Consider the following 23,831-nt stretch of genomic DNA (forward strand, 5'->3'; position numbering starts at 1 on the left):
TAAAATTTAGATTGTCAATGCCCAATAAATAATGGCCTTTTGCTGCTTTTAAAGTTTTGTATGGCTAATCAGAAGAGTCGGTGAATGAAACAATGTTAATCGACATTGACTGACATAGTGACAAGTGACAGTGACTTATCAAGAGTCACTTAAAGTTAATAAAATGAAGAACAAATAAGGTACTGGTTTTCTCCATAAAACTCTCTATTTATGCACTTAACTTTCACCTACATTATTTACTTAAAAGTTCATACATTTCTATTGTAAAGAATAAACGCAATACCATACATACAGCGAAAGAAACAAATAAATGTGTACAATAGACACAGATCTAGGTAGGTCATGTGACAGAACCACGTCATTGAATAATTTACATTGTATATATCATTTTGAGTTTTGTTTCTTTGGCTGAATTGCGTTTTATTCTTCAACAGAAATGTATGAACTTCAGTAAGTAAATATTGTAGGTGCAGGTGTATATAAAAAGAGAGTTTTATGGAGGAAAAAGCCCCACAACTTTCATCCTTCCTGCCCTGTACTTTGATGTTCACAGTCACACACTACTCGCAGTCGCACTACAGTACACAAATTGTGCTAGCTCTTCAACCTACAGAAAAAACACTGGTGATTGTGAGTGGAGCTATCTAACATGTCTAAAACAATTTCTACTCTTTTTTTTATTTTAATTTCCAGCAATGGCGGACCAAGCACCAGCCGGTGATCGTGGCGGTTTTCGCGGTGGCTTCGGGTCAGGAGGGCGTGGCAGGGGCCGCGGTCGTGGTCGCGGCCGTGGGCGTGGTAGGGGCCGTGGAAAGCCCGACGACAAGGAATGGGTTCCAGTAACGAAACTGGGCAGACTTGTCAAGGACCTCAAGATAAAGTCTCTTGAGGAGATCTACTTGTTCTCACTGCCAATTAAGGTAAAGTCGTTGAATAATAATAGAATTTTTCAATAAGAACCCTAACTAAACTATTATTTTTGGGGGCTAGGTAGTGGTCAGTGTTGTAGCCATGGTGGGATTGAACTGACAATTTTCACCCAGCACTTTCAGCAAAACACTGATGCCCAGAGCACAGGTTCCCGGATTGCACTTTGACAATGATGGCTCCATATCTTAACATGAATACTTATGTTGATCTGGATTTAGAAAAGAAAAAAAGAAAAATTGCCTTGCTACAACACTGGTAGTGTTTGTAGTGTCAACTATTTCTGTGTGATACAAACAAATTGAAAGGGTGAACCCTTTGATTCGATGACACTTGTGTTAAAGATGTTAAGTAATTTATAAAAAATGTGAGAAGTTGCAGGTTTTTTGTTCTTGATCTTATCTTATGTTTGTTTCTTTCTTTACCTCATACAGGAAGCTGAAATCATCGATTTCTTCCTTGGAACTGCCTTGAAGGATGAGGTACTCAAGATTATGCCCGTACAGAAACAGACCCGAGCTGGACAGCGAACCCGATTCAAGGTTATTATTGTCTTCATCCAATCCAAATTTTCTTGGTGCTCACATTTTCCTCTTGGACCTTTTAAAAGCTGTTTATTTTAGGTGTAGTTGTTCAAAGCATTTTTCAAATAATTTGTCTATGCTCTGTGAAGTCCGGTTGCAAGGAACAAGATTTGTCAACTGATTTTTATACCAAATTAAATCAATATAGTTTTATCAGCAGTAAAAATGTACATGTACCTAAATGTGTATGCAATGTTCAATGCAGTAAGCTTTTCCATAAACGCATTTGTCCAATATGCACTGTGTGTATTGTATTCTGAAAATGGGGTAGTGTGGTTAAGGCATGGCAGGCCTGATACTTCACGGAGGCAATGAAGGCGATTGCCTCTGTGGCCCCTGGTCATTGCCTTGGTGCCCTTGAAATGCTACAGTACAAATTTACAATTTCCTCATAGGGTGCCCTTTACCAAGGAGAAAATGCCTTGGTGCCCTTGCCCTTTCAAAAACGAAGCATACAGGCCTGCATGGTTTGGATGTGACAAAGAGATTTTTGCCAATGCACTGCTTACCTTTTACTTATGCAAGCATTTTTCATTCTTGTATAGGTTATTGGTTATTTCTTCAACCACTTGTTTTTTTTTAGAAGTGAAATAAATGTGTATTGTACAAAAACAAATTAAATTCATATTTTTCTTTTTCATTTAACAGGCATTCGTTGCGATCGGAGATCACAACGGACATATAGGTCTTGGTGTGAAGTGTTCTAAAGAGGTGGCTACGGCCATCCGAGGGGCCATTATCTTGGCCAAGTTGTCGGTCATCCCAGTACGAAGAGGCTATTGGGGAAACAAGATCGGCAAGCCCCACACCGTACCCTGCAAGGTTAGTGAATTCCTTCATAGCCCAGCTCACTAGGTCTTGGTCATGTATTGATGATTTTTTTTAAAGTTGCAATATACACAAAGAAAACTATTCAAGGTGGATATATTGGTTTAAAAGAAGGCAAACTTGTGTGTAACCAAACTGAGGCTGGAGAGAAAGATAGTCTGGTTACTGATTGGTAATTATAAATGACACTGTCAATGTTGTATGTTAGGTACACATATAAATGGTGAAGGTCTATTGTTGGATTGTATGTATTTCTTTCAGCCAGCATGAGGACCCTGTTTGCCGATAACCAATGTCTAGTTTTAAAGAAAGGCTCTACATTTATCAATGTTTTTGTTGTGTAGAGAAGTGCCAGGCCTGGAATTTCAACTAGGGGCAACTGTCATTTTCATTTTGAATCAATCTCTCTAATGTCTATATTCTATTTGAATTGCTCTAATCAGGTGACAGGAAAGTGTGGTAGTGTCCTGGTGCGGTTGATCCCTGCGCCCCGTGGGACCGGTATCGTCAGTGCACCGGTGCCCAAGAAACTGCTTCATATGGCTGGTATAGAGGACTGTTATACCAGTGCCTGCGGCTCAACGTCAACCCTTGGAAACTTCGGTAAGAAGAAAGATGGTAGAAATGCTCTGTATAATACAGATCACTGATTACTCAAAACTGGTTAATTTGAGTTAAAGTTAATCATCTTTTAAAAAAGAATTTTCTCAAAATTGTTCTCGGTTGCTTGTTTTTATGTTTGGAATTTGCTGATCAAATATCATATATGTTTTTTCCAATGCAGCAAAGGCAACATTCCAAGCGGTATCGAAGACTTACAGCTACCTGACACCAGACATGTGGAAGGAGACTGTCTTCGTCAAGTCACCGTTCCAAGAGTTCACTGATCACTTGTCAAAGACCTACAAGCCTGTGCAGCCAGCTGCGGCTCCACAGCAAGCATTCTAAACCCAGGCGACGATGTTCCCTGGTCTAGCGCTACGGCCTAGTTTTTCGGGACAAGACGTCCCAGGCCACTATGACTGCAGTTAGGTTGAGGAAGCCTGCCTGCTGTTTTCATTTTATATCATAATTATATCTAAAAATTTTCACAAACCCGGACTGTTCTCCTCCTACACTTTTTTTTAATGAAAGAAGGCCCATTGGCTGCATTGGTTTGAGAAATATCCTATTTCGTTGATGCGTAAAAACTGATAAAAAATGTGCTACTTACTAGAGAATACAATTAAAGTCTCTGATGTACAGGCTTGTTTGTTGAGGTTGCTGTGCACTGTCAAGTATGCTATAAGAGGCAAGAATGGTTCGCTGCAAGAGGCACTCATGGTCGGCTGCACGAGGCTTGCATGGTAAGCTGCACAAGGCAAGCGGGATCACTTGCACAAGGCAAGCAGGATACGCTGCACAAGGCAAGCGGGATCACTTGCACAAGGCAAGCAGGATACGCTGCACAAGGCACGCGGGATCACTTGCAATAGGCTCGCATGATCTGCTGCACAAGGCATGCGGTATACGCTGCACAAGGCACGCTAGATACGCTGCAAGATGTACGCGGGATACGCTGCAAGATGTACGCATGATGCGCTGCAAGAGATGGCTGAGACAGTGGCATAAGCAGCTAAAGCAACAAGTCGTACTGAGGATTCTGCAGTTGAATCCTTTAGCCAGCAGTACTTATTTAACTGAATTTGCAACAAACAAATGCGTCCTATTTTAAAAAGCTACATCAAAATGGTGAACAAAAAAATGCAACATGACTCTCTGAAGATAAAATTATAGATATGATTATACACTTGTTAGTTCCATAAAGAAACACAATTCCTTGAGTAACTTTTGAGTGTTTTAAAGCAAGTCATTTATGTAAAATCCATCCAGCTTACAAGCCCTTCAACTGAATTGCTTTCAATTAGATAGTGGTTGCCTCAAAGCAGGCGTGCAACTGAAAAAGTCAATAAAAAGAAAATCCAATATCTTGTTTCTGTTTATCTTTCTATTGTGTCTAGTTTATATTGTTGTAATGCTTGTTTGTTTTTTACTTTACACTCTTCAAAAGATGATTTTCTCTATAACAAGTGATGGCATACCCATCCAGGAAGTGGGAGCCCCCCCCCCCTCCTAATGATGTGACTGAAATAATTGCTTCAAACAATTATAACTCTACATGTACGTGTCGCCCCCCCCCCCCCCCCCCCGCACCCACCTAAAAAACAAAGGTGAACTCGGCTTTCAGTTGACTTGACTGGGGACGAAAGGAAAGTAGGCCGCACCGAAACTAAGGCAAAATTTAAGGGTGCACAAGGGGGTGTATAGGGGGGGGGGGGATAAGCTTGCTAATTAAATTAATCTGCTGGAGTTAAGAAACCATGTATTTTCTGCATGTTGCAGTAACTTGGGTAATTTTTTATCTGAAAAAGTCTAGATTTCATATGTGGAGGTTGGGGCATGAGGGCCAAGGATATCAATTGGGGTAGTGTCAAACCCTCTAGATAGCCCCTTAAAGAAAATAGGCCACATTGGAGGTCAACTTGACCCTGTGCTTGGTTAGGTCAAGTTTAATGTAAGGAAAACGGACCCAGCCTGTTTTCGCTATCCTTTCCTCAAAATACAAATTATAGATAAGTTTTCGAATTGGTAGTTTGCAAAGGGCTATATTATGGCTTTATCGGTCTCTAAAGTACACACGTTTCCATCAAATAAAGCCCTAGCCGTAGTTCAGAAAAAAAGCACAGAACAACCATAGCATAGAACTGTACCACACTGCAGCCATCTTGGTCATATTCCATGTCTCGGATTGACACAGACTGATAGTTTGAATAACCAATATCAAAAGCGATCATACTATTTTCCTTCCAGCCTCAGTTTGGTTACATTGGTTTGAATGGTAATAATGGTAGACCATCAAGATGGCTGCACCATGATGAAAATTGTTCCGGCAAAAACCGAGACCAAGTTTATGAAACCATTTAGGCCATGAAAAAAAGAGTAAACTTGTCAATGAATGAAAATGAACACAAAATCATAAGAATGGGCAGCAAGCACATTCCTACATGTAATGGCATACCCGCTGTGTACAAAATAATAGTCTGCTACACGGCTCAATGAATAGCGTGTGTTCGTGGACAATTACCAGACACGATGATGTGACGTCAAATTGTATTTCGAAAAGCATTGTGGGATATGTGAACGATATGTTGACATTTTACACAGCACAGAGACACACACGGGATACGTGGATAAGAGTAAAAAAATTGTCTGTATGTTGCGGAAAATTTGACTCTGACAATTGTTTTCATTGATGCCGTAGTACTGAAAGATATACGAGAATGGGAGGAACAGATTCGAAGCTTAATTTTCGGAAGGCAGTCGTGCAGCTGACAACAAAAACACAGGTAATTTTGAGCGTTAGAATACTAAATTGAGTGAGTTCATTTCCAACTCCAAGTAAAAAATAAAAAAGTGGTACTGTTGTGAAGGCAACTTCAACTTGCGTTTGCAATATTTTTCCTTTTTGTGCAGTGACTAACGATGGTAGCCTCCCACTATTTAAGTCTGATTAGCTAGGTTGTGCTTGCTTTAGTTAGTTAAAGACATGTTACTGTTTACGGTGGAATGATCAAATCAAATTCGTGGAATTTTTTTCTACCTTTTTGGAAAGGGAAGGTGGGCGGGGTTAGGTGGGGGAGGGGATGATTATTTCATGAGAAGTCTGTCTTTGCTTTACGAAGGTTTTCCTCCCATATGACACAGTGACAGACTTCTTTTTGGATGAGCAATTTTCAACAATGTCTTGTCTTATTTGTTTTATTGTAAAAGAAGATTCGTTAAATTAGAAACGTACATTTTGGTACAATTTGATAACAAAATGATAATATTCCGCACGTCGCCACCAATTTATCCGCCCTTAATTAACTCCAAAACCACTGAATTTGTTTCTTACCTGAGAAGAAGGTTTACCGCATATATATACATCCAGGAAAAAGAGAAAAATGACGTAACAGTTTGTAAAATTGATTAAATTACGCCTATTATTTGTCATTTATAAATCAGTTTTGGCTCATTTTTGGTTGGGAATGATGTAGTTGCAATAATGGTAGTTGCGATAACGTAACCCTCCTCCCGACGGCCGCCAGGCCGGAGGGTTACGAGATTCTTTCGATCGGCAAATGACAATCTTGTCCAACACATATAATATAGTATTAATAATTAAAACCTGGGACTTTGCTCCGGGATGTGGTAAGTTTTTCTCCTTTTTCTTCAAAAATGATTTCTCAATTGTGTTTCGAGTGTTCATTAGACATTGAGGATTAAGTTTGTGCTCTTAGAATTTGTGTCATGATTGTAAAAATGGTAAAAATGGGGCAAATCTGGTAACTAGCTGTCGAAATTGAACGTGTTGGACCTAATTGTCATTTGCCGATCGAAAGAATCTCGTAACCCTCCGGCCTGGCGGCCGTCGGGATGAGGGTTACAGTATCGCAACTACAATAATGGTCCCCTACTTTTTAAGTTTCGCTGCAGCAAACACTAAGTAAAGCAGCCATAGTGCTAGAGGAAGTCACTGGGCATGCTGGATTCAGACACAACCTTTTATTAGAACAATTTATTATTTTTATTAGAACAATTTATTTTCATATTGGCCTCACTATTTAACACAGCTATGGTATTGTTAATTATTGTTCAGTTTGGACAGGCAGAACAAGCCAAGGCTGAACAATTGAGCCCCAATAAGCTCAAGGCCATAAAAGAAAGTTCTGGTATAAGTAGAAAACACATTTCTTTATTGTTTATTCACAACCAGAAGTGAAATGGATGGCTTTTGTAGTATGTAGTTAACTTGTGTTTGCTCTTCTCCTTACTTCAAAGAAGAACCAGTGTGTTCTCGACATTTCCATCAGTACACTCTGATTGCCGTCAGGAGGTTTTGTTCTGTTGCTTTTATCTCGTGAAGACGATCAGAGTATCAACATGTCAAGACCACACCAGTTCTTCCCAGAGACAACACTTGCTTCTCCCAAAAGTTTCATACATGGATGACCTGCATGATTACCACATGAATGATCCACACCCATGCCAGCTTCAAACATCACTGAGTCACAACGAACTACTAGGCCTGGGCAATTTGTGAAATTTAGTACTCGACTGGTCGCGCCTCAAATAGTCCAAATACGTACAACACTAGTTGCGACAAATTTTTCATTCGTATGATAAGATGTATTGTGACAATGTTTGCCGCAAGCACAATACAGTAAATTTCAAGCTGAAAGGATTGAAGGATTGTGTCACTGATGTCTGATTGTGTTTTGTAAGTAAATTATGTTGTCGTGCACAATTGGTTCACCAAACAGGTAGTCACGGCGGCACGATTAACCTAGTAGTTGAAAACAAAAACGTAGTCGCGACTTGCCTAATGAATTAATAGTCGCGACTATGACACTAGTCGCACTAGTCACCCAGGCCTAGTCACAAACATACATTGTATAAATTTGCAGCCTGTTTTGTTTTTTGTCCTCACTCTTGCTTTTAAATAAGTATAAATGTTGACTGGGTTTTTATTTTTCTCTCTTTGTCTTTTAGCCAGTTGAGGCAGGTGATGATGCATTCTGGGACCAGTTTTGGGCTGACACAGTGACCAGCGTGAGCGATGTGTTTGCTTTGATACCTGCAGCTGAAATCAGAGCACTGAGGGAAGAATCACCCTCAAACTTAGCTACATTATGCTACAAGGTAATAATCCAGAGTCAGTTTCAATATCTCTTGCGTTCATCTAGAAAGACTTCAATTGAGGCAAAATAATGAACCATTGATCATCTCGCCTGCATCCTGTTTAGGCTTCGGCTTGTTGCTCAAAATGTTTACTCCCCCAGATTTGTTGTAACAAGACCAGAACGGTTAAACGGCATGCTGTTTTTCGTTGAACAAGCATTAAGACATACACATGTACTGTATACATGGTAGGCCTATAAGAGAAGATTTAACTCATTTGTGTTCATGGGATTGGTATGCACATTCATAACTCATTAGATGTGAAAGTTGTTTATCAGACTCAAATTCAACAAATTATCATAACTTGGCATAACTTCTCATTGAATCCTGTTGATTATTTTTTTTTGCAGGCAGTGGAAAAACTTGTGTCTGCATCAGAAAGTGGATGCTCTGCAGCCAAAGATCAACAGATGGTCCTGAACTCAGTGCGTCTCCTCACACGCATTCTGCCATACATTTTTGAGGATCCAGATTGGCGTGGGTTCTTCTGGTCCACGCTACCGGGACAGTCTGTAAGTTCTGCTCTAAGTATTAAACTGTATAGAAAACTTTTTAAAGGATAAAGGCCCGGTCACACAGGCCCCGATAACGAGAACGAAAACGAGAACGATAAAAATGCACGCCCTCGATTGGTTGAATGAGCGTGGGCATATTCTTCGTGGAGCATTTCAACCAATCGAGGGCGTGCATTTTTATCGTTCTCGTTATTGTCTCGTTATCGGGGCCTGTGTGACCGGGCCTTTAGGGTCTTTTTCAGAGTCTTGCGCCTACTCTTTTATTTTTGGGGCTGGACCACGAGATCCCTCACACATTGCTTTAACATAAATTGCAAACCAGAAAGACTCTGCTAGGGTTGAAATGTCAGGTCATTAACTATTTTTTGCATATTAAAAGTGAATATGAATTTGTTATACAGGGCTACTCACTGATTAGCAATGCAAAAATAAATTGTACACGTCTCAACTCATTTAGCATGAAATTCTAAGAAAGGTCTTATTTCTTCAAATTTTGCCCTGATAAATTTCTTGCATTGTGCATAATTCATTAATCTCCAGATTTTGTCTCTTTGTGTATGTTTTTCTGTGGTGGAGGGTTGAGGTAGCACTTCGCATGGTTTCATGTTAATTTGATTTCCAACATTTTATCTGATCCCAATTTCACGGCTCTGCTTACCGCTTAACTCCACGCTTGCAATCACCATTTTTTGCTTACAGTTAAGCGACAATGTTTTCTGTGGAAGCTTTGTAAGCAAAGAATACCTAGTTTAGCCCGGGTCATACTTCCTACGAATGCCAATTTTCTTAGCAGGTATTGCATTTGACGTCACACTTTTGAAATTAGCAATTCACAACCTTTTTGCTCAACTCTAGCAAAACATTTGGCGTGAAAACTTGAGTTGTGATGTCAAATTTGCTGTGCATTTTGGGCATTTCCAGCATTCCCAGGAAGTATTAACTGGGCTTAATTTGAAGCATGCATATACACGAGCACAAAATCCCTGCTGTTTTCTAAATGTGCTTGATGTAAGCGCAGAATTCCCCTGCTCCCGTAAGCGCTGATTCTTTGCTGACGGTAAGCACAGCCATGAAATTGGGCTTGGTAAGTTCGCATTTTCCGATGCATGCCTTGATTTTTCCAGGTTTTCAGCTACTATCTTTTCCTATTTTTTCCCGATTCTTTCCTGTTATTCTATCATCACTGCAGTATGGTATCGAGGGAATGGATGACATTGTGAGTTTTCCAATCTATATTTGATTTTGTTTTGATTGAGGATTTAAAAGGAAGATTAATGATCGGTACACATCAATTGCATTTCTCCTTATTTTTCAAAACAAGTCTTAACACTGACTGACAAAAAAGCTACAAGAAGCCACAAGCTTGTGGTGACACTGGTTCAATAAATAAGTGTGATGCTGAAAAACAACAATTAAATACAGGCAAATCCTAGTCAGAGCCAAATCTCTATGCTCACACGGATTTGAAGTAAATTGTTTGAACTTTCAACCAGTGCTACCAAATGTTAGCTTCCTTTTCAAACCTTAAGGTTTTCCCATTGATGGTTTAGTAGGCCTACTGTACACATGCACACAGCTTTCAGAACTGATTTATTGCACTGCATTGTATCGCTCCTGGTCTAATCTACTTTAAGGAACATCGATCAGAAAGTCTATCTTATGATAAGTTTTGGAAAACTGTTTGGTCAATAAAAAGCGTTTAAACTGTTTGTTATATACGGTTAAAAAGATGTTTTAAAAGTAGAATGTAATGGTTTTATGTTTTTCCCATGAACTAACATGGCTTGCCATTTTGTGGAGTCAAGTTTTTGACTCTATAAAATGGCTGACCGCTTCGGTGGGCAAAGTAACAGAAAAACCATGCAATTTCTACTTCAAGGCATATGTGTGTGGATCATTATAATTAATCTACTTTAAAAAAAAACTTTCTTTTTAACTATATCGATTTCATAGCAAACGGTTTCATAGCACTTTTCATGGACCAACTGGACTGATCCAAAGCAACATGTCCCTTTAATGTTTGCTGGGAAAAACCCTAGCCGTAGCTGCCAATGTGGACACATCCTTATATTGATTTCAGCGTCTGATTGAAAGTACCTACATTATTTGCAGTAAAAGATCTTAAAAACTAATGGTTTTACATGGACTTGTTAATGATACACATATTGCACAAATGACATTTCAAATTAAATTAAACGTGCATAGAACACAATTTTGTTCAATTCGCTAATTTTTTTAAACCAGCCCTTGACAATGAAATTTTCAGTGCATTCGTTGTGCATTTGTGTTGTTCTCATTTTGTGTTTCTAACTCATTTAAATATTTGTGCTTAGTACAGCCTTCCGGGCTTCAACCACTCTTAACTCACTCTGAACTGTTTACCACCAAATCCCTGTGGCTATTTATGAAGAATTTGTACACATCAAGTGTGATTCTAGATTTGTTCTGTTAAAGGCAGGGTATACTTACGTAGGGTAATTGTCAAAGACCAGTGTCCTCACTTTGTGTTTCTCAACACATAGGCCTAACAAACTGGGTTCAATTGGTCAACACAATTACAAGAACACAATGAAAGAACAGCCTTATTGCATAGATTTGTGTACTTTTCAGATGCTTGGAGGCTTGAGGCTTGAAGCTTCACGCCTGAAGCTTTTTGTTGGATGAAAAATTACCTCTTTTTCTAAAAGAGGAAGTATACCCCTTCCTTTACATTTTCTGAACGATTTCCTTCCCACACTGTGGCTCACTTACTTTATTTCCTCAGTGCAATTTTATCATACTCAATATACAACTTACTCATGGTTAAATGGTTCCATATGTTAACACATTCACATTACACATATAGGCTTTAAGTTCAACTACAGTCAATGTCTGAGGGGCATTCATTTTTATTCAATTACTTGGCTGTGAACAGCTCCACACATTGTGCACAGTTATCTACAGTATTACCACAGGGACATTGATATTTCAAGTGCTTGCAAAACCTTAACACACCTTTAAAGATCGACTTGAACGAAATCACTCAAACTACTACATGAAAAACTAATAAATCCTTGTTGGTTTTGTGTTTAGTTATTATTTGGTCATGAGTGTAAAGTTTTCCTCCCTGTTAATTTATTGAAATTTGATTGATAAAAATAGCCCTAATATTTCAATTTCTTTTACTAAAACTGCTGTTGGCTGCATGGTTCCCTTAAAAATACCTAGAAATTCTGCGCCTTGAACACTCAGCAGGGTGGATACATGTGTGCGCATTGCAATTCTTTATTATTATAATATTAAATGTAAAGTGAAAACCAGCATAAAACTAGTCTGTGTTGTGACATAGCAACACAGAATGGATGAAGTTTGTAAATCTTTGTTGCTACGTATTTTCCATTGTCTTGTTGATTGGCATCAAGTCCATGACACAACACTGCATTCAGGGGCATTTTAATCTGTAAGCTTAAAACTAATTACGAAGGTCATACTCCAAACATTTTTTTCTGTGATATAATTCCCTCTGAAATGAAATCATATTTATGAAAATTGTGTCGGAAAACCTATTAAAAAGCACAATCCACTGATTTTGGTTGTTACAACCAAAATGAATGAAAATGAGTTTACTTGCTAGGCAATTTTGCATGGTTTTTCAATATTTACTCCTGACTCTAACAAAGGATAACATCAAACAGGTTTGTCATTGCACATATTGTTTGATTACACGAGACATGATCACTGTTTGCGACTATTGTCAGCTTCACCAATCCTGTATGTTAGCCATAGAAAGTTTCAAACATTTCTTGTGTGCATAAGAAGAAAATCCCCCAGGCTTGTGGATTAAGGAAGACAGATTTACCCAGGGTGTGCCTGCAAATTTGCTTAGGTAACAATCCTTGCCCTCCGTTTACACAAAAAGAAACAATCAGTGTTGGCTTGTGAGAAAATAAGATTGTGCTGGTCTCGAATTCAAGCATCTGAGAGCACAAAACTTGTGCATCAAGGGTATTTTTTCTTCCATTATTCTCTCGCACTTAGACGAGTAATTTAGTTCAAAATTATACATGTTTGTTGAGATACACCAAGTGAGGAAACTGGTCTTTGGCAATTACTAAAAGTGCCCAGTGCCGTTAAAATTATAGGTACAGATAATTTTTTGGTGAAGAAGAAAAACAACTTATAGATAATTTTCACTCCATGTTTATTTTTTTTGCTACACAAAACAAAGCAATGTACACAAATGTATCACCACCATATTTCACTATAACATTAACTTTGTCACTCTCATACCATTAATATTACATTATATCATTCAAAACATCATTGCATGAAATCCCCAGCTTTTTCATTCATTTTGTTTCTTTTATTTCTAAAACAAGCGTCCCGAGGAGCTACCCTGTCTTCATGGTTACCAGGTTGCATGCTTGATTGTGTTGACTGCCATTTGTGTGTGTGTTGTTTATTCTAACATGTCTAACCATAGACAATAGAGAAATTACATTTTTCTATGTTCTAATAACTTAGTGCTTGTTGTAGTGTACTGTACTGTACCTTAAATAGAGAAAGACGATTAAAAACAAAATGGGGAAACAAAAGGTCTTCAGGGGAGTTCTCAAGACTGGGGTGCTCCAAAAGGATTTTGTGTTCAAAATATATGGGAGGATGTAAAGTAATTTTTGTAGTACAAGGACAAAGGAAAGAACAAAAGACGGCACACAGGGGTGTGAACAAATATAATGTGTGTTGAAGTGAACTTCAGTAGTTTTTTCTTTTTTTGGGGGGGGGGGGTTATTGCATTTTGATAGATGTTAGATTTTGTATTGGATCCCATTTAAGTTGGGGTAAAAAAAAAATGGGCTTCAAGGAATGGGTTTTTAGAAAAAAAAACTGGGGTTTTACATGTACATGAAGGGATTTTCAAAATGATGGGGATTGATTTGCAGTGAGGTTTGTGGTAGCTTCCCATGTAATAATGATAATAATAATTCAGCCTGCAAAGACAAAACAAAAAAAAGCAGACCAACAAAATTTGTTCTTAAAAACCTGTTATAAATTACTTTTAACATTCTCGGTTGATTGCTGTTAGTTTTTTTGTTGTTTTTTTTACTTTTTACCTGCTTGTTTTACCCCCCCCCCCCCAATTGATGATGCGTACACAGAAATGTATTATATGTTGATTTGAAGACCCTAGAACCAGCATGTGTAAATACGTGTAAACATGGTAGCCTACATGTAGGTAAATTAGCATTCGCGTTAACCTCACACGCCATGCATATATTTAAACACTCCTCTGGACCAATCAGAATAAACTGTCATGGGTATGAATGTGCATTGTTGTTTTTACTATTATGATAGATAGAACTCCAGAGTTGTTCCAGGTCTGTGTTTGTTAAGTACCCATGGATGCACACTCTGCAACTAACATGACTAAAACTTTCAATCTGGCCATTTATGCTGGGGAATTCATCATTATTACATAGAATCGACTCAAAATATTAACACGTCTACTTAGTTTGAGGTAATGTTACGAGATCTGCATATTTACCTATAATCTATACGGCAGGTACAATATAAGTGATGGGATTGTACCTTTGATGATACATGCAAGGAATTTGGCACACAGTCAGAGCATGTCATGAGAAAGATACTTTGCTATCTGACCTTCGCAGATTTGTCCAATGAAAAGATAGAATAATAAACAACTGCAGCCCAATTGAAAGTTTTAAAAGTTGCATGTTAATCTACCTACATGTACCTACCTTTTTTCAAAAGACAAATCTGCAAATCCAACCACTCAGCCAACATTTTGGGAGTTAATTTCTTTATTTGCATTTTTACTCCCGAAATGGTGGTCAGTAATAGGCTTGTGTAGGTGCCCTTCATGTTTTTTGTAAGGGGTCAACAAACAAAAATCTCTTCCATTACAAACTCATCGTGCCAAATTTATCGCTTGAAGTTGTACATCATCAAAGGCACAACCCAAATATCTCTTTTCCCTGCCCAAATATAAACGCCATTTACATTTTTAGCAAAAAAAACAATTAGGCATTTTTCAACTGGTCTTCGGTCATAAACAAGTCTGGGTGCCCCTTACCTTGAGATCTCTTGAAACTGATGTGGCCATCAAGAGTGAGGCCTTATTAAATTAAAGATTCAAAATTCAAAATATTTATTGTCATGATAAAATGCATGAAATTTGTTTTCTCTGTGTATAAGAACAGTTACAAGTTTGTAAGAAATAACATTAATAGACAAACAAGAAGATTTGTAAGATTTATATTTGTTAATCGCCAGCCATGTTATAATAACTTGAATTGTGATTATCTTCCTGCAGAGTGATGAAGAATCTTTACCCTTGGCTCAGTCACTCCTTAATGCTGTTGCAGATCTCTTATTCTGTCCAGACTTCACTGTGGCTCCAAATACCAAGAAACCAGGCCCAGTAAGATCCTGCTATTTTGTTTTGACACATAGTACCTTTATTTTAGAAACAGAACCCAGCGAATGCCAAAGATGGTACTTGAATGATTTGTGAGCCCATTTTATGTGCGTGCATTTTGCATCATGGTCATTTTATTATGCCCATAGGTATAGCTTAACCCAGTCACTTTCCGTTGTAGTTTATGATTTGACATTTGAAATAAAAAGTCCAATCTTACAGTGATTCCTCTGCTGCTACTTCTCAGGTTGTATAGCAAGCTTGGGCCTGATCCCTGAGCAGATACAGGTTGAATGGGTGGCACCCCAGAAAACAAAATAAACTCCATATAAACAAGCTGGTTCTCCAACAACATACATGTACATGTAGCTATCTAGCCCTACATGTATGTTAGCAGTCTCCCCAAATCATGTAAACTCTTCTCAATTGGCTTTTACTAAAAAAAAAGTTACATTGTTTATCGTTTCTCCACTACTCATTTAGGAAAGCCACGAGGATCCTCAGTCCATTGACAGCTGTGAATATATCTGGGAGGCTGGAGTAGGCTTCGCTAACTCCCCACCCCAGTCAGCTCTCCTAGACCAGAACAGGACTGAGTTACTCAAACTGCTGCTGACATGCTTCTCAGAAACTATGTACCTCCCTCCAGTTAGTAAGTACCTCTTAACCCAGGAATGCTACCATTATAGATTGTCATGGCTGAGTAGTTAAAGCCATTGGACACTTTCAGAACAGAAACAAAATTAAAAGTTCACAGATTTACAAATAACTTACAGGGTTTACAGAAGGTAATGGTGAAAGACTTCTCTTGAAATATTAGTCCATGAAATGCTTTACTTTTTAATATTAAAACAATATCAATTCTCGATATCGAGAATTACGGATTTATTTTAAACACATGTCATGACACGGCGAAACGTGCGAAAACAAGGGTGGGTTTTCCCATTATTTTCTCACGACTCGATGACCGATTGAGCCTAAATTTTCACAGGTTTGTTATTTTATATATAAGTTGTGATATACAAAGTGTTGTCCTTGAGCAAGATGCTTTACTAAAAATGCTTCTCTTCACCCAGGTTTATAAATGGGTTCATGTGAGGGTAGAGGCTATTTACTCCTCAGGGAGCTGAAGAAGATAAAAGGAATGTTTTTGGCTCAATGACCATGGCACTAAAGTAAAGCGCATTTAGACGGTTATTGTGAAATGCGCTATATATGAGAATTTTTTATTATTGTTAGTATAATTATTATTAAACTGAATTCACCTAGGGTTTTCCCCATGCAGAAGCTACATGTAGCTATGCTTTCAATATTGAAAAATACCCCAAAATATGACAATTGTTTTGTTTTATTTCAGGTGATGCCCATTCACAACCCAACCAGTGGATCAGTTACTTTTGCTCATCTGAAAACAGGTAATAAGCTGCTACAGTCATCCTCCATTTTAGTTTTGGCCACCTGCAATAAGAAATCAAGAAAGTATTTTTTTGTAGACCTATAATGATATACTTTTGCAATGGTTAAAGAGTCACTGAAGCCATGGCTATGTTAAGGGAGAACTCTGTTGCAAACAAGGTACTCAAGGCGCCTGGTATATATTAATTTTTACAGAAAGATAGTTTATTGAAGTTATGATATCTGAGACCCAGTTATAGAGCACCTTATAAGGGTTTACAAGGTGCTACGGTGCATTCAGCAACCACAGCCAGGAACACCAGGGCAAACCCCTTCTCTTAGATAAATGCTGTGGGTTCTTTTACAACACTTAACGTCCCATTCGAAGGACGAAACAATGGTTAAAGTGTCTTGCTTAAGGACACAAGTGTCACAACTGAGACTCAAACTCACACTCAATATGCAATTTACACAATGTTTAATATTCTATATCTTACAGGCATGCCTTACCCCTCTTCACTTCTCTACTGAATGTGGTATGTGCCTATGATCCAGTGGGCTTTGGTGTCCCATACAATCACCTCATGTTTGCCGATCATCGGGAGCCGGTCGTCGAGGTAGCCTCTCAGATCCTCGTCGTGACCCTTGACCATGATACAGTCCATAGTCAGGTGCCTCCAACGGTTGATGCTGCAGATGAAGGGAATGAGGTAAGGAATCAAACAAGTATTAAATATGATGATTGATAAATTGTTTTAAGGCACTGGACAGACACTATTGGTAATTTTTAGCATAAAAAACAAGCAACAGAGAACTGTTGATAGTTCTCTGTGAGAAACGGCTTCCTCCGAAGTAACATAGTTTCTGAGAACGAGGTAATTTTTCACTCAAATATTTGCATCTGATAAAAGACTTCAGGCCTAAAGCCTTTTTTACGTATGCAGCTTTGTGATTAAAAACTTGAAATTTGCAAACACTTTTGTACATTGAGAGTTTAAATTGTTTGTTTTCTAGGGAGGAGTTGTAGAGAATCTGTTTGTGAATTATCTTTCCCGTGTTCATCGAGAAGAAGATTTCCATTTCATTCTGAAGGGACTGACGAGGCTACTCAACAATCCACTGATTCAGGTAAACCATCTTCAAAAAACCATTAACAGTCCTGTATGCTTTGTTTTGGAAAGGGCAAGTTCACCAAGGCATTTTCTCCTTGGTAAAGGGAACCCTATGAAGAAATTTTAATTTCTACTGGAGTATTTCAAGGGCACCGGGGCACCAGGGGGCATGGGAGGCAATCACCTTCATTGCCCCTGTGGAGTATCAGGCCTGCTTTGACACAACACTCAGTAGACATCAAACTATTGTATATTGATCACATGCAGTCGTTTTTGTATGAAAGGCTTCACAATCTTTGTTGTTTTTCAAACTGGTTTAAACCAGATTTCATGAAAATTTGATGGAATTCAACCTGTAGGGATACCTTAGCATGTATCATGCACCAAATCATTTATAGTTAAGAATCATCTGAATCAACATGAATCAACATGAATCAGATTAACAAAATAAATCATTTGAATTAACAAGAATCAAACAATCACTTAATCAGATAAATCACATAAATCACTTGAATGGGATGAATCACCTTAGTGACATAAATCAACACAAATCAGATGAATCACTTGAGTAACAGAAATCATTTGAATCACATGAATCAATGCAGATCATATGAACCACATAAATAACACAATCAAATCAGATGAATCACATAAATCTCTTGAATCAAAAGAATCAACTCATTCGAATGAAACGGACTGTTTAATATCCAAATGATATAATCTCCTTTAATGTATCTTTCTATTTCTAGACATACCTGCCTGGATCCACCAAGAAGATAGCCTTCCACCAGGAGCTATTTGTTCTCTTCTGGAAGATGTGCGACCACAACAAGAAGTTTCTCTTCTATGTCTTAAAGAGCAGTGACGTCCTAGAGGTTCTCGTTCCAATTCTCTACCATCTGAACGACGCCAGGGCAGACCAGTGTAAGTTTTCTTGGGGTGTCATGGCCGAGCGGATAAGAGCACTGAAGTCAAGCTCTGGTGTTTCTGTTCAGCAGAGAGTGGGTTTGAGTCCTGGTCATGAAACTTGTGTCCTTGAGCTAGACACGTATTTAATACGATTTAATAAATTCTTGATCCTGATGCAAAGGTGTTGGGTTTGAGTCCCAACCAAGTGATTTGCCTGTGGAGTTATATTGACAGAGCTTGGGGGAAAGTACTGAGTATACAGTGTATAATACACATTGGTGTAAGGTGGAAACAAATTGTATGGCTTAAAATAAACCATGGTCGTGGCCAAGCGGATAAGAGCACCAAACTCAAGTTCTGGTGTTTCTGTTCAGCAGAGTATGGGTCCGAGTCCCGATCGTGACACTTGTGTCCCTGAGCAAGACACTTAATTCCTTCTCTCCAAATGGGTACCTGTGAGGGCAGAGATAGTACTTGTGATTAATTTAGCTTAGTGCGCTTCCTATTTGGCAGCACAGGCTGTATACTCCTCAGGGAGCTACATGTAAAATGGGGTAAGGAATGAATTAAATGGCATACTGACCAGGGGTTTGTATGTTGGAAGCGCTTTGAGACGCCCCTCTGGTGTATTCAGCGCTATAGAAAAAAAACACGATTCTAATTGTTATTAAATTAATTCTTGATGTCATTACCTCTTCAGCTCGAGTCGGTTTAATGCACATCGGAGTCTTTATTCTTCTACTTCTGAGCGGTGAGCGGAACTTTGGTGTACGACTCAACAAACCATACAGCGTTAGAGTACCCATGGACATTCCTGTGTTCACTGGTACCCATGCTGACTTTCTCATTATAGTGAGTATCTGTCTTTTCATTGATTTCCAACAACTAAGGTCAGCTACCCATAACAGACATGCCAACTAGTATATTTTTCCCGTATTTCGTACAGGTTTTTGTAAAAAAAAATACGCAGTTACGGGTTTGCAAAAAAAAAATGGTTTTGAGCATCGCCACCGCAAAAGTACAATTTTCTCCTCGTTGGCCGTCGTGCCCTTTTTTTAACTCAATTTTATTTTATTGACACAAATATTTGTTAACAAAAAATACAGGTTTGGGGGTTTCAGAATACATTTTTGTGATCCCAGAGGTTGGCATGTCTGTCATGTTTATGTGTTTGATTGATTATATATTCATCTATTTACTTGTACATGTATCTTTATTGTTTTATGATCATATTTTATGGATCTGAATTTTGGACCTTTTAATTATTTTGTTTTTGTGGTTAAAATGTTCTTGTTGTGAAGCGCCTGGGAGCATTTTTAATGGATTTGGCGCTATCTAAATGTTTTTTTATTATTAATATTATTATAACCTCATCGTCCAACCTTGGGTTTTCTCACAGTCATATGGTGAGCGCAGCCTTCATCGTTCCTTCATAATTGCATTGTTCTTTGGATGGGACATTAAGCTGTATGTCCTGTGTACTAGGATGACCCATGCTTCTTAACAAGTAATTTTTATGGTTCTACCAAGGATACCATTTCTTAATCATATTTGTTTAAATTTCAGGTATTCCATAAAATAATCACTTCTGGGCACCAGAGACTGGCTCCCCTGTATGACTGCCTACTCACGATAGTTGTCAATGGTAAGATAATCCGGGAATTTTTTTTTTTTACTGTGCATTGTGCTTCACTATTGAATGTAATACATATTTTATGTGAGCCTTTCGAAGGACACATGGAGGCAGCAGACTTGCCAGGTAAATCCATGTGTTTCAAACTTTCACAGTTAAATTCAAACTGTCGCATGCAAACTGTAAATTTGTGCAGCAAGCCAAAAATGCAATATCACAACTTAAATTGGCCTGTAAAATTTGCACGCTCCGTGCAATCATCTGATAGCCCCCTCTTTTGACTAGGTAAAATGCTTCATAAAGTGTTCTGGTTGCAACTCAATAATCACCATTTGCCACTCAATATCAGCATTCAGTGTACACACAAACAAATGTTTGGTCTAAATATTTTGCTGTATACCCAAAATCGCTGGACTAAATTGTTCCCTGTGATATTTTTTAACGATATGACATTGCCACGTGACATATCTGTCCGAAGTATTTATTAATAACAAATCGTTATCTCTTTTTTTTCTCCACAGTATCTCCATACCTGAAGAGTCTGTCGATGGTTTCATCTAACAAGCTTCTTCATCTCCTGGAAGCCTTCTCAACACCTTGGTTCCTCTTCTCTAATCCGGCAAACCATCACCTCGTCTTCTTCCTTCTGGAGGTCTTTAACAACATCATCCAGTATCAGTTTGATGGTAAGAAGAAACTTCGCAGAGGGATATAGGGTTTGAGGCATTGCATGGTGAGGTATCAATGTATATTTGGTTTGCGGTAACACCATGTGTGTATGTACTTGCCAGGTAGAGTTTGTTCTTAGAGAACTGTCTTGCTTTATTCTACTACCCCGGAGTAGATGTTCGGGGGTTCAGGAGACTTCGCAGTTCTGAAAAGAACTGTCCTGCTTTTTAACTATTACCCGGGCGGATGGTATAGCAAATAGGCTGGGACTACTACTTTAGCTTATAGGAACGTGATTAACTGTACTACTGCTGAGTCAGTTCTTAAATTGGTCTCAACGTTTCCACTAGCTTCCTCTAGTCATCGTCAGGAGAGGGAGTTACAAACATAAGAAACTAGATGGTTAACAGCCTAGAGCAGCTTTCGATATTATAAAGCAATTCAAGAAACATTTTACTTCAAAGTAATGCGGTTATGTAAAAAGGTATTAGTTTTTATCCCCCACAATTTGAGTCTGAGAGGTAATGATTCTCAGATTGTATATTCCTCTCGGCCATTGGTCTCGTGTTTTGTGAAATGCATGTTAAAGAACCCAGTGCACTTATCGTAAAGAGAAGCGGTTTGCCCTCGTGTTCCTGGTCTGATGATCGGCTGCATATTGCGCCACAGCACCTTGTAAACATTGGTGCTATAAAGGAATAGGTCTCATACTTCAATACGTAGAGCTCCACATACCTTGCAGGAACTAAAACTGAGCGCTTTGTTATGTCCCTAGGGGTGTGATAAAGCGCTATTAGAACAGAGTATTATCGTTATTACAGATTATTCTTCCATGCCTGGACATATTCGCTAGGGATTTTGAGGCAATATTTTTTGTATCTCAAAAACACGACCACCTTTTAAAATGAACGTTTTTACATATTAGTTTTATTGTATACAGCAACATTTATATAGGATTATAAGAATTGAATGGCTCAAAACACCACAGGCATACTTTGCCTTTAAAGAAATCCCTTCTTTATTTTTCCAAGTCATTGTGATGAAACATTGATATATGAATTTGATGTCTACTTTGTTTAACAGTCGCAGATGATAATTCTTTCCTTTATGTGTGAGGTAATCTTTCTGTCCTTCTGTTATCAGGAAACTCCAATCTCGTTTACACTATCATCCGTAAACGCAATGTATTCCACCAGTTGGCCAACTTACCCTGCGACCAGGCCTCCATCACCAAAGCTCTGGCCAAGCGAGGGCGCAAGACAACCCCAGCACCACCCACAGACGACGCTGTGCCTACCACCATGGAGGGGGCATTACCTCCAGTTGATGCAGAGCCAGGGACTCTCAAAGCCTCTCTTCTTGCTACTCCAGGTACATAAGATTCCTTACAGTATCATTATCAGTTTCGCTGTTGTTTCCGCATGGAAAGTTTCCTCGAACGAAATGGATCGTCCAAGAAACTACTTGAGGATATAACATTAAGTGTAATCGTTTGTGTGAAAACAAAGTTAATACACACGGGTAGGCCCTCTCAATACAGTTGTATGCATTGCAATGATATTTTGTGGTGACCTCTCTATTGTGACCTGTCTATTTTCTACAGGATTGGGTACAATGACCGAGACATCTAAAGTCACACCATCTGGTGAAGTGCTGGCCCAAGCTGCTGCAGACGCTGCTGAAAAATCAGAAAGTGCTGCTGGACCCTCTGCAGTGAGTGAAAATGACTACTTTGAGTTTTTGGTGGTCGCGTGATATGAGAAATAAAGTTACACCAGTAACTACAACTGTTATTGACAAACTTTTCCAGTCACTGTTTCGAGTAGGATGCACTTTCTGTTGTATTCATTATCACTATGTGGCCAAACCAGCAAAGTTGGATAAAGGAAAAGAGATGGGTTAACTATTCAAATTGGATTGCATTAGTCTTCAAGAAATAAGAACACTTTTATCTTCTTCCTCCCGCAGGCAACATCCCAAGGAACCAGTGATACTGAGAGCATCGTTCCTGAAGATAAGAAAGTAGTTGACAGTGGTCTGATTGGTTCTCAGGCGGTACCTCTAGGGTCGCAGCCTGAAGCCACTGAGCACAGAATGATTGCAATGCAGAGGACATCCTCAGTGTCTAGCAATACACCAAGCAGCACTAGTGGAGACTGGAGGCCTTCCTCTGAATGGGTAATAATAATAATAATAATAATAATAATAATAATAATAATAATAATAATAATAATAATAATAATAATAATAATAATAATAGTTGGTTCCGTCAAAAGCCGCGTGAACATTCAGTACGTTCCTGCAAGGTATGTGGTACTACGTTACATTTGACTAATGAGACCTACTCCTTTTACATACATGTGGCACCATGTTATGTTTTAAAAGGTGTTGTAGCGCATTATGCTCCTAATCAAACCAGGAACACCAGGGCGAACTTCTTCAATTTTTGATAAGTGCACTGGTTTCTTTTACGTGCGTTACACAACACACGGGACCACACGTTTTTTGTCCAGTCCAAAGGACCAAGCATCATGGTTAAGTGTCTTACTTAAAGACACAGGTATATTACAGGGGATCTGTGATGAACGAAGTTAGTCAAAACATAAACATAAATCATTCAATGGAGTGTTTTATCTGTGACTTTTTAGGTTCAATCCTGGAAGCAGAAGTTACCTTTACAGACCATCATGCGTCTTCTTCAGGTTTTGGTTCCACAAGTTGAGAAGATCTGCATCGACAAGTAAGTCCCTTCTCAGTATCTTGGTTTTTTCATTAACTCTTTATATTAACATGACTCGGCATTTAAATTGTTTGTAGCATCCACTAATTATGGGATTCATAATGGCCGTCTCGATGGGCATTCCGGTTGGTGCAGTGGTATGTTTCCTTGCTTTCCAACTCTTGGACCCCGGTTTTAAACCCACCAGGGTCACCATATGGGTTGGGTTTTCAGTTCCTATCTGATTGCATGGGTCTTCCCCATGGAATTTTTTTGTTAAAAATTGCTAAAACTTTTAGTAGTTAAGACATCCCAGCCCAACCTCATGGATGTACTTACCATGGAATTCTGCGCTTATGGCC

General features: G+C 38.7%; 2 protein-coding genes across 5 annotated transcripts in view; both read left to right on the forward strand.

Moving 5' to 3' along the window:
- Window positions 1-675: 675 nt before the first annotated feature.
- Window positions 676-4,304, forward strand: LOC139944311 (small ribosomal subunit protein uS5). Its single transcript, XM_071941302.1, has 5 exons — window positions 676-920; window positions 1,362-1,469; window positions 2,160-2,333; window positions 2,783-2,942; window positions 3,124-4,304. Exons 1-5 carry the CDS (start codon window positions 696-698, stop codon window positions 3,285-3,287), a joined length of 831 nt encoding a protein of 276 aa, XP_071797403.1. The 5' UTR covers window positions 676-695; the 3' UTR covers window positions 3,288-4,304.
- Window positions 4,305-5,549: 1,245 nt separating this feature from the next.
- The window catches only part of LOC139943777 (protein HID1-like), a 28,865-nt gene continuing 10,583 nt past the window's right edge, over window positions 5,550-23,831 (forward strand). For 2 of the 4 annotated variants that reach the window (XM_071940572.1, XM_071940573.1), the window contains exons 1-18: window positions 5,550-5,725; window positions 7,911-8,060; window positions 8,450-8,611; window positions 9,804-9,830; window positions 12,973-13,008; window positions 14,928-15,035; window positions 15,516-15,684; window positions 16,390-16,447; window positions 16,927-17,137; window positions 17,442-17,555; window positions 18,289-18,463; window positions 19,149-19,300; window positions 20,015-20,093; window positions 20,603-20,767; window positions 21,894-22,121; window positions 22,354-22,463; window positions 22,719-22,928; window positions 23,399-23,490. In XM_071940572.1, the coding sequence (XP_071796673.1) occupies window positions 5,660-5,725; window positions 7,911-8,060; window positions 8,450-8,611; window positions 9,804-9,830; window positions 12,973-13,008; window positions 14,928-15,035; window positions 15,516-15,684; window positions 16,390-16,447; window positions 16,927-17,137; window positions 17,442-17,555; window positions 18,289-18,463; window positions 19,149-19,300; window positions 20,015-20,093; window positions 20,603-20,767; window positions 21,894-22,121; window positions 22,354-22,463; window positions 22,719-22,928; window positions 23,399-23,490 (2,312 nt within the window). In that variant the 5' untranslated portion in view covers window positions 5,550-5,659. The remainder of the gene's footprint in view (window positions 5,726-7,910; window positions 8,061-8,449; window positions 8,612-9,803; window positions 9,831-12,972; window positions 13,009-14,927; window positions 15,036-15,515; window positions 15,685-16,389; window positions 16,448-16,926; window positions 17,138-17,441; window positions 17,556-18,288; window positions 18,464-19,148; window positions 19,301-20,014; window positions 20,094-20,602; window positions 20,768-21,893; window positions 22,122-22,353; window positions 22,464-22,718; window positions 22,929-23,398; window positions 23,491-23,831) is intronic. The other 2 variants (XM_071940574.1, XM_071940575.1) reach the window with 2 other exon arrangements.

Source organism: Asterias amurensis, chromosome 11 (assembly GCF_032118995.1).
Source record: "Asterias amurensis chromosome 11, ASM3211899v1".
NCBI lineage: Eukaryota > Metazoa > Echinodermata > Asteroidea > Forcipulatida > Asteriidae > Asterias > Asterias amurensis.